Raw genomic sequence first — 10,493 nt, 5'->3', positions numbered from 1 at the left:
TCCAAGGTTAAACTTCCTCTGTATTTTAATAAAATTTAAAAAGCAACTGCTCGCTATTACCTATCCTTTTCAGGTTCACAGCATGAGGCATTCTGTATGGTTAAAAGCATAATAATTGTTAATATAAAAATAAGAGAACAAATGTCCGATAAAGGATATTTGAAAGGCTTTTAAGGGAAATAATGTCGTCTGGGGCATTCATAAAATAAATCACTAGATTACTTTAATTTTTCTTTATATGTCTCAAGCAAATAGATTATTTGATAAGAAATTCAAAATAATTTAGTTTTACATAGCCAAAAGATTTAGGAATGTGTTTCTGATTATAGCAAGTCTTAAGGTATGTCACTCGTGAAATTTGTTAAATCAAGGATTTTTTGAGAAGTATATTTTGGATAAATAGTCATAAAGTGTGACTTAAAATCGCTGAGAAAACTGGGGGTCAGTTTGCATCTTACTGATCTACAGTACAATTAAGTTGACCTTTTTGTACTTAAATTTTGACTCTTTTGTTAATTACTTTAACCTTTATTATATTTTATCAGATGTAACTATGGCAATAAATATGATTTTATTTTACGTAAAGTATTTTGAATAATACTTATCATTGAACAAATCTTGCAAATTAATGCGCGTAAATTATTATGTGACATTTTTGCAATAAAAAGTAACATATTTGGGGCATTAAAAAACTAAATAGGCAATAAAACATTTTCTTAAATCAAGCTTCTTACGACTTAAGTGCTGATCAGTCACAAGTATCGAGTACATTAAAATAATGAAAGAAAAAGTTGGGGTCAGTGATTTTAATTTTGAAATATTGGTCAAAATGCATGATTTTCGGGCGAAAAATGGTGTAAATTTTATCTTGACTTCTTTGACATATCTTCATTTTTTTGGCAAAGTTTGTTGGAGGAAGGTGTAAAACTTGTTCTAAAAATATAAATTAAGGGACTCCGATTCTCAGCCAGGAAGGACAACTCTTTAATTTATAATTTAATTCAAAAAGTCTCAAAATGAAGCCTGAAAATTAAATCTTTTCATGCAACAATTTTCATTATATATCTCTCAATGTGTTTCAAGGTTCTGTGAAGTTCTCAGAAAGTTCTAATAAAAAGTCGAAATTTTTACCCCGTAATAGCAATTTAAAACTACATATATCAAGAAATTGATGTTCATTTTAATCAGCCCAAAGATACCAATGTTTATTAACATGATATGAAATTATAAGTGTTTTATTGTGCTTTGCAGTGACAGGAGAATCTTTATACACTTTGCATTATAAAATGATCGGAGTATATAAAAGAAATTTAAGTACACTATATGTATAAAACTTGTGGAATTTCTTCAAAAGCCTGGATACCTATGATTTTTATTTTTAAAATGTGCTAATTGATCAAATTTGAATTAGAAAATGCATAGCAGGTGTTTTTATTGGCAATTCCTGAAAATATATTTGAGATTTACTGATTTTCTCTATATAGTATGATTAACTTGAAAGATGAAGTTTGAAGAATAACTGTGGGTAAAAACATGTTACTTTGTAAATTCAGAGACATTTTTGTGAGCATTTTCAAATAGTCAATGCTTGGTTTCTTTAACCTGAGGATCGGAGTACCTTAAGACCTATATTAAATATTCCTAGCAATACCATAATGGAAAATACTCTCTGAGTAAAAGTATGTGAGGCTAAAGTTCCAAGATATCAAATTTAATAAATGTGCAGATTTGCAGAATTCTCTGCTAAATATCCTTCCACCACAAGGAACAGTCCCTCATAAATCTGGCTTCTTTGAAGCTTTTTGAGCATTTTTTTTCGTTGAATGTTAAAACATTAACATTGTTGAAATTAAATATGCTATAAAAATTGAATTTTAATAAATAGTTTTGAAGTAAGAGGTTCTGAGTGAACTTTTCTAAAAAGCTGACGAGTGACATACCTTAAATGAGACGCTGATATTCTTGTTTAACCACGTTTTAGAAACTGAACATAAGTAGAACAAGCTTTTCCATATTGAATCAACTGAGAGATATAAACTCCGTATACAGGTGATGAAGGTATATTGCTGCATGAGTAAGGGGAGGTTGACGATAGAAAAGTTAAAGTCATCACTTTTATCAAATTTGTCAAATTTGAAAAACAAGTTGTACTTTTTACTCCGGAAAACACATAGTGAAAGCTTGCCCAGCTGAGATTTTTATAATAAATTGTTTCTGAGACTAGTGTATGAAATTTATCTATTTGGTAATTGGGCAACCTTGTGTTCTGTCTTTTCTGAAACTTTTATTGCTAATTTGAATGAAAATGAGAAAATTTGGAAAATTATTCATTTTTTCACCTTCCTGTGACCTTTTTGTACTCCATAATTAAGAATACTATACAATTAATCACCCTTTATGAGGTCAACATGGTGAAATGGTGACCCGAGACCTGACCCACGAGGTGACCTGACCTGACCGAGTGGGTCAGGTCAAGGGGCATCATTTCACCATGATGACCTCACAAAGGGCGATCAATTGTTTTATTATACAGACAATAATAATTTGAACATATATGTAACATTTTATTTCAACAGAATAATACATATTCTGAAATATCAATTTCAGCAACAATAACTTTGAATTTGAATGTTCAATTGAAAAGTGAAAACACATCTTACAACCATTAACGATTTGAAAATGTCCAATAAGGAACTTTTAATTACATTATCTTTACTTTTGTTGTTCCTTTCCTATGTAATAGTGAATATGCACTTGTCCAACATTTCTAAATACTGAACCACAAGAGTTTTGAGGCATTTTGTCAACGTTAACATTCTCCTTTTCTTCTGGAACAAACAAATCTGAACTATTTCCATCAACTAGGACTTCAGAAAGCAATTTTTCGGTACTGACAGTCTCAAATTCACAGTTATTTAATTCAAGAGCTGAGTTTCTGAAGTATCTGGGTTTTCTAGCCCTAGCTTTGGTGATGGGTGAACCACAGATGATAAAACATCAAACATTTCTTGTTTTTTGGATTCACTAACACATCTTGAATAGCTTTTATCGAAGTTTCCGACTTATGTACACTCACCTCACATACATGATATGTCTAGTTTCTATCCCACGCTGATCCAAACTAGTAATACACGTGGCACGTATGCATTGGTTAGTATACAGAGTCGAGAGTTTAACTTTCATAGATATTGTTTTCATAAAATTTCCCAATGTGTTATGACCTACTGGAGAATTACCGCACCAAACAGCATCCGAATCCTTGATATGGCGCTTCAGTCTCTGCCAAAAACTTTCATAATTTGGATTCAGCTTTCTGAGGTATTTCTCCAGACTAGACACAGGGCACTTCTCATCACCTACATGAACATATTAATATGAAAAATTGTAAATCAGTTGAATTCATGAAAATTATGTCACTGAGACAAATATATGATCTAAAATTAGTTAATACTGAAGTTACATGAATTTTATTTTACTTGATTGTATTTCAAGAAGTTTATTATCTGGTATTTCATATATCCTTGCTGAAGACGCATCATAGTCATTAACGTCACTTCCTCTGTGATTTTTGGTTTCATACTGAGCAACATTTAGAAAATATCTCCTTCCTTGGCCATCTGTCCTCAAAAGAAAACCGGTTTTCTTCATACTTCTCAAATTTTCTCTTCCTCTTCTACATGTGTAGAACATCACATCGAGAAAAACTTTATACGGCAATCCCTGCGGACTGTTTCCGGTTACTAAACAATGTTGCCATGTCAGCATCGCTGATAACTTCCTTGTGCTGAGTGGTTCCCTTTCCAGTTCGTTTGATGTTTGTCAAAACTGCCTAGAACATTTCGTTTGATAGACGAAAATCTGGGTCATTTATAATGTCATAGTTAATTTTTTGGAAAAATCTCCGCAAACCAAACCTGAATCTGATCATGGAAGATCTGCTATACAATTCACCATCTTTTCTTCTGAGTTCAGCGTAAAAGTTAATCAGAATTTCAACAATTTCACCTTTTGTTTTTTTCAGTATGCTGTCCACTATCAGTCCCTTTTCAGTGTAGTATGTAATTAACACTTGTTTCGATGAATCTATACATTGTTAAAGTATAAGTCACATTATCCAGCGATGGGGTTTACGATGAGTAACCGATGTGTTTTTTGATGAAAATGGCGTAGTCGCCGGCCGGACACCACTAGTGATCGGACGGAGACTGAGGCCTGTTTGCGAATCGGTGAGGTCATCGGTGGGAAATAATTCGTAGTTAAAATTCAGCGATGTCTTCAGCGATGCCTCACATCGCTCCTCATCGGCAACCCATCATTAACACATCTTTCAAGTATCGGCCGATGTATGGCCGAGCATCGTCCAGTATCCGTCGAATCGGAGGTGAGTGGTGGGCAACATACATCGGCCGATCATCGGTTGATGTTCGACCGAACATTGGCCAATAGTCGACCGATGTACGAACGATGTTCACCAATGTATGAATGATACAATATACATCGGCCGATGACCGCTCGGACATCGGTCTATGATTAGAGATGCATCGCTGGGTATATATAAACGCGCCATTTTTTGCATGTTCAATTTCATTCGACAGACAACATAATGCCAAGACCGCAGAAAGACAGCAAGGAAACACCAGAGGGGAGTGACATGGGAAAGGCCAGAGGCAAGGGCAAGGTGAGTGTAAAGGGAAAGGTGAGTGACAAGGGAAAAATGAGTGACAAGGGCAAGATGAATGACAAGGACAAGATGAGTGGCAAGGGCAAGATGAGTGGCAAGGGCAAGGACAAGGCGCTGAAGAAGCCAAGCAAAGCATCGACCTGGACCTCACCCCGCAAGAGACAGCAACAGGATCCAGAGATCACAGACACTGACCACACCATCGAACATGATGAAGATTTCGATGACAACGCCTCGGAAGCCTCCACTATCTCATCCATCACAGGTTCCAAGAAGAAACAGCGTGTATGGATGTCACAAGAAGAAATATCCATGGACACCATGAAGAAGATAGCCAGCTGGTTCGAGGGCATGCCCATGTTCTATGACCTGGCCGACCAAAACTACAAAAACACTCAATTACGAGACATGAAGCTGATGGAATTCGGCAGGGAAATAGGCCTATCTCGTGAGCCCTTTATATGATATCTCTTGTATGAAAATTGTGAATAACTGTAAAAAAAAATTTGAATAAATTCTCAATTACAAATGATTCTTTTATATGTCCTAATGATGTTTTTTTTTCCTTTTTGCGTTTTAGCTGCGGCCATCAAGCGCCATTTTATTTCCATGAGGACTGACCACCACAAGCTGATGAAAGATACCAAGAAAAAAAGTGGATCAGGTGGCGGAAAGAGGATGACCCCTCTGCAGAGTTTCAAGTTGGCAGCGTACGCATTTCTCGATCCCTACCATAAGCCTCGGATAAAGTCAGAGACATGCGGAAAGGTAAGTAAATGCAGTTGAATTTTTCGAGTTGTTATATTATTATCCACTCATATTGTATTCTTGCACTACAGTAAAATTCTTAAACATTCTTCTTATGCATTCTTCTCCATTCCTTTAATTACAGTATCTCTTGTGCAACAATTGCGAATAATTTAAATAATGCAATTGTTTTCCATTCTTACTTTATGTATTCTTACCTAATTCATCATTGCACAGATCTCAAATGATATTTTTTGCTTGCTTAAGCTTCAAGTCGGAGGCGAGGATGATGGTGACGAGTCGCAGTCGGAAGACGACATGTCAGTGGCAAATGAGCAGGGCCCCATGACATCGGCAGTGGCGACGGCAGAGACGAAGAAGCCATCCGCGTCCAAGTCGTCCAAGAAGGGAGTTTCGGAAATCTTGGTGCAATATTTAGAGAAAAGTGCCAAGGAGACCAAGGAGGCTGAACAGAAGGTAAATGCCTGACTATACACTTCTAACCTTGAGCATTGTCTAATACTTACTTACTTTACAATACGCAAATTTGTATTTTTTGTATTTACAATTAAATGCTCTGTCATATGTTCTGTTGCACAGCTGCAGGCTTTTCAGACTACAACTGCAGGCCAGAAGATGGAGCGGACTGCTTGGGCAGAGTGGCTGGTATCCGTTCAGAGTGCGATACCCGAGGCGCGTTACCGAGACTATCAGGCTGACTCGTTCAACCTGGCCATGCGGTACATCAGGGACGCCCAGCAGCCGCAGTCGCAGTTACAGTCACAGCCACAACAGCAACAATTCCAGGCCCTCCAGCCGACGCCACATTGTCTGCCCTTCACCGCATACCCCGTGCGTGCGCATCAGCATCAGTTTGCACAACTACAGGTATGTTTTTCTTTGCTTGTGACATTGTTTTGTACATTTCCTAGGAATTGTGTCGCAACATGAACGTTTTATGCACACAACCTGTATTCTTCTTTCGCACAACATTAATGTTTATCCGTTACTATGTTTCAGACGTCCTGTCCAGCCAGAACTCAGTCTGCCCAAACAACACCTGTCACCTCCTGGGACTTTGGAACAAATTTGTCTTTGGGAGTCTCACCCGGCAGCAGCACCTCCATGATCAACCAAGCATGGACCTTTTCTGATCAACTTTCTTCGCCACTTTGCACCCCACGTCAACGTATCAACACCTCTCTCGACACCTCCCCAGCACCTCTGCCTTCTGTAGAGACAGTGTCTCAGACTCTACGACAGTCCCGTGGGATACTATGCAGAGAGGATCCGACACCCGAAGAACAGTCTCCACATTCGGAAACATAGAAGAACCCCCAATTATACGTCAGTCGCAGACAAGCAATGCGATATCAAAGTCAGCTGCGTCAGAGACTGAAGGACTCTAAACTGTTCTATGGATTATATGTTACGCTGGACTTATATGTTTCTTGTAACACGTGTTTATTGCCTCAGATGTCTTATGCAAAAAAAAAAAAAATGTATGCAATGTAACAAAGCATCCAAGTTTTGAAAGAAATTTGTGTTTCTGTAATACGTAACAAAATTAAATGATTTGAAGGTCAAAGAAAAAAAACCCAAAATTGAAGTTGATAATAATCAGGTCAATTAAAAGAAATTAAACATTGAATTATTAGAATGTCATATAATACAGGTCAAAAAATTGAATAGTCATGTTATTATTGATAGATCACATAATATAAAGGTAAAATTATGGAAGAAAAAGATATCAAAATTAAAAGCTATGGTAAAAATAAATTTTTCTTGATACTCTAAGGATAAATAACACAAACAAACTTTTTTCAGAAATCGGCGTTATTTCTCATAGATTTACATTTGAATTGGTAACTTGAATAATGTTTTCTAAGTAGAGTGGGAGAATTATAAAAGATTTTGTCATAAAGTTAAAAAAAAGTGCAAAATTTTGTATGGAATTATATAGAAGGCAAAACCAAATCTCATATCAAAGCACCAAGGAAAACCTACGATTTCTTAATACTTTAGGGATTTATCATTTATGTCATTTCAAATCAATATCAATCAAAAAATACATATCAACCCGTGCATCCATTTTTTGTTTCTGGTAAGTACCCTTAAAATGACTCTTCTTGTTAAAAGACCATAAATAATAATCTCTGTTGTTTTTGACTAGTTTGATTGTTCATGTGTTATGTCGACCAAATTATTTTTTTCTGAGATCTTTACATTTAATCAATGTTTCTACACAAAAAATACAATCAAAATGTTTCATATTTATCAAAAACTTTTTTTTAATTTCAATGTAAAAAATCGTCATCAAGTCTTAAAAACTACATATTTATACTGAGAAGGCAAAGTATGGATTAGTGAATTGTCTATCATGAGCATGTATGTTATATAGTTAATTGTTTATGGCAAAATCCTGCCATGGGACACTTCCTGCAGGACTATTAAAGTAATTCTTCAGATAGGCTCTCTGTTCCTTGCCAGCTGCAGTGGTCCTTGGTCCGCGGCCTGCTGCTTGTACATCTTGCATGACAGCGTTGTCTCTCCAAGCCCCTGGGATGAGTTGACCCTCGTCGTCCTCGAGGTCGAGGTCAGCATTCTGGATCCTTGGGTAGCGTATCCTCATTATGTTGTGGAGGGTCAGACACGCCTTGGCAACACGCATAACGTTCGCCGGCCTCAGTCTCATTGTGGTCAGCAGGCATCTAAATCGATTGGCCAGTATCCCAAACGCGTTCTCTACAACGCGGCGGCCTCGGGAAAACCTGTAGTTGCAGATCCTCTCCTGCCTTGTAAGGTAGCGGTGCGAATATGGCTTCATCAGGTAAGTACGGAGAGGGAAAGCGTCATCCCCAACAATGAAGTATGGAGTGTCTTGGTCGTCGTTGGGCAGCGGGTCCGGCGGGGGGAGACCGAGAGTACCCATGCGTAGCGAAGGTTCCAGTCCCGAACGGTTGAAGACGCCCGCGTCTGAAGATGCACCATTGGCTCCCACATCGACCCAAAGGAACTTGTAGTCAGCGTCTACGAGCGCAAGTATCACCATAGAGAAAAACCCCTTGAAGTTGTAGTACAGCGTGCCGCTCTTCGCTGGCTTCTGAATGGCGATGTGCTTGCCATCCAAGGCCCCGCAGCAATGTGGGAAGTTCCACTTGTTCTTGAACTGTTGTGCCACTTCCCGCCATGCGTCTTCTGTCGATGGAGTCTCCCACACCTCAGCTTGGTACTCTTCGAAGATGACATTGCAGACCTCCGGTACAAACAGCGAGATTGTGTTGTGGGGGACTCGAAACGCAAAGACCAGGTCATGGTAACTGGCGCCAGTGGCCAGGAAGCGGAGCGTAATCGCCAACTTCAGACCAGGTTCTAAGGGAGCCCTCTGTCTGAAACACACAAAAGAGAAAACATTCCATTAAAACCTTGCAGAGCAAAATAGATTTGGAAAGTATGTGTTTGCAAAATTAAAAATAAATTTACCACAATGTCAGGTAAACTTACGTTGTCTTCTTGGCGATGCGCGGCCCAACTCGAGCAAGAAGTTCGTAGAACATCTCCGGCTCCATGCGGAGGAAAGACTTGAAGTCTAAGGAATTCTCCGCCTCAAGCTCCCTCATAAGAGTTTCGTATTGCCCAAACAGGCTTCTTCTCAAGATCCAGTCTCTAACCCACCACCTTCTTCTTCGTCTTGGGGCTCTTTGTCGCTCTCGTTCTGCTTCTTCTAACAACGCCGCCAAGATAATGTCATGTTGAAGACGGGCTTGTGCGAGTTGTTGCTGCAGCATGGCTATTCTCAGATGTCTTGGTGCCAACATCATTTTGGTTGATTGATCATACTAGGTAGTGTGGTCATTTTATACTACATGTCCGAAAGAATCTTTGGGAGTTCAAGTAACGTCGGTCGATCATCGCCCGGAGTTCCTACAATGTCTGTAAGATGAACGGCCAATAATCGTACGATGTCCGATTCACCGGCCGGTCACTGACCGACAATTTGAGGATGATCGGTGAAGACTGTGTGATGTCAGGACGATGTCCGGACGATGTCCGGCCGGTAACCAGTGCCATGTCGGCCAAAAAAATTTCCCTCTGGAGTCCCTCGCCGTACGATCGTCGACGGGGGTATGCACGGCATCCGTGAGATGCCTGTTCCTGTGACAGATGTGTTAAGGACTGCTTTGCCGATGAGAACCGATGTTGAGGCATCGCTCACATCACCGATTACCACCGATTACCACCGGTCTACGGCCACCGGCCGGGAAATGTGACCTAGGCATAAGTGTTGGAACTATCGCGGTTTTCTAGGATTGCTAGTTCCTCACTTGTCAGAGTTGCAAATCTCGATTCGCCAGCCATCGTTTTCGTAAACAGACGGCAAATCACGCATGGGAAATGACGTAGTACACAATTTTATAGTCAATATCTTATTTCTCATGAATAACTTACAGTTATAGTCTTTATCTAAAAACGGTACAATAAACATGGTAAACGTGAAAAAAAAACCGAAGCGGAAATACATGTTCCGCCATTTTTATTATGCACAGGTCAGGTTCAGAGGTCAATAATATTAATGACCGGTCAATCCCTCATTGCCTGACGTCACGGCATCAGGCTGTATAAGGATTGATATTTGCAAAATCCGAAACTAATAGATCATACCAATAGAGCTAGATTTTGTGCAAGCTGATTTACATTGGAATTCTTTACCTGCATTTTAAAAGAAACAGTTTTCAGAAAAAGAATGATGTTACTGATGCAAAATACTGTAGTGTTTACTTCCTTTAATCTTTATGCATGGAACAATTATTCCATGTGATTCACCGTTTCAACATGCCCGTGTATCCCTTTTTCTGCATTTCTTTACTACTGGATCAGTCCATTTATATTCTACGAAAGGGGTGAATCGCTCTTTTCGCGCCAAATGTCACAGTAAGCTATGGATTGTTCTATTGTGTGAATGGGTGTGCTTACTTCTATGTCACAGTAAGCTATGGATTGTTCTATTGTGTGAATGGGTGTGCTTACTTCTATGGAATAAAATAAAGTTTGTCCTTTTAACCTC

At 38.8% G+C, this 10,493-nt stretch overlaps 2 protein-coding genes across 2 annotated transcripts; one reads left to right on the top strand and one right to left on the bottom strand.

The window, feature by feature from the left end:
• Positions 1 to 4,100: 4,100 nt before the first annotated feature.
• Positions 4,101 to 7,091, top strand: LOC134254153 (uncharacterized). The gene is made up of 5 exons (XM_062736699.1): positions 4,101 to 5,129; positions 5,262 to 5,449; positions 5,696 to 5,905; positions 6,029 to 6,316; positions 6,449 to 7,091. The coding sequence occupies exons 1-5, from the start codon at positions 4,604 to 4,606 to the stop codon at positions 6,755 to 6,757; spliced, it is 1,521 nt and encodes a 506-aa protein (XP_062592683.1). The 5' UTR covers positions 4,101 to 4,603; the 3' UTR covers positions 6,758 to 7,091.
• A 165-nt stretch (positions 7,092 to 7,256) lies between these two features.
• Positions 7,257 to 9,706, bottom strand: LOC134254164 (uncharacterized). The gene has a single exon (XM_062736709.1). The coding sequence runs from the start codon at positions 8,478 to 8,480 to the stop codon at positions 7,830 to 7,832; it is 651 nt and encodes a 216-aa protein (XP_062592693.1). The 5' UTR covers positions 8,481 to 9,706; the 3' UTR covers positions 7,257 to 7,829.
• Positions 9,707 to 10,493: the final 787 nt, after the last annotated feature.

The sequence above is a fragment of the Saccostrea cucullata genome, unplaced genomic scaffold (genome assembly GCF_032062105.1).
Source record: "Saccostrea cucullata isolate Sc308-1 unplaced genomic scaffold, CSIRO_AGI_Scuc_v1 ctg319, whole genome shotgun sequence".
Taxonomy (NCBI): domain Eukaryota; kingdom Metazoa; phylum Mollusca; class Bivalvia; order Ostreida; family Ostreidae; genus Saccostrea; species Saccostrea cuccullata.
This window is presented reverse-complemented; position numbering and strand designations above follow the sequence as displayed.

What these genes read in the sequence shown, in the direction of transcription:
- LOC134254153 (XM_062736699.1), top strand. Translation starts at nt 4,604, where the DNA reads ATGCCAAGACCGCAGAAAGACAGCAAGGAAACACCAGAGGGGAGTGAC. An exon ending in AGTCAGAGACATGCGGAAAG is followed by an intron (nt 5,450 to 5,695) that starts GTAAGTAAATGC and finishes TGCTTGCTTAAG; the next exon opens with CTTCAAGTCGGAGGCGAGGA. An exon ending in ATCAGTTTGCACAACTACAG is followed by an intron (nt 6,317 to 6,448) that starts GTATGTTTTTCT and finishes ACTATGTTTCAG; the next exon opens with ACGTCCTGTCCAGCCAGAAC.
- LOC134254164 (XM_062736709.1), bottom strand. Translation starts at nt 8,480, where the DNA reads ATGGTGATACTTGCGCTCGTAGACGCTGACTACAAGTTCCTTTGGGTC.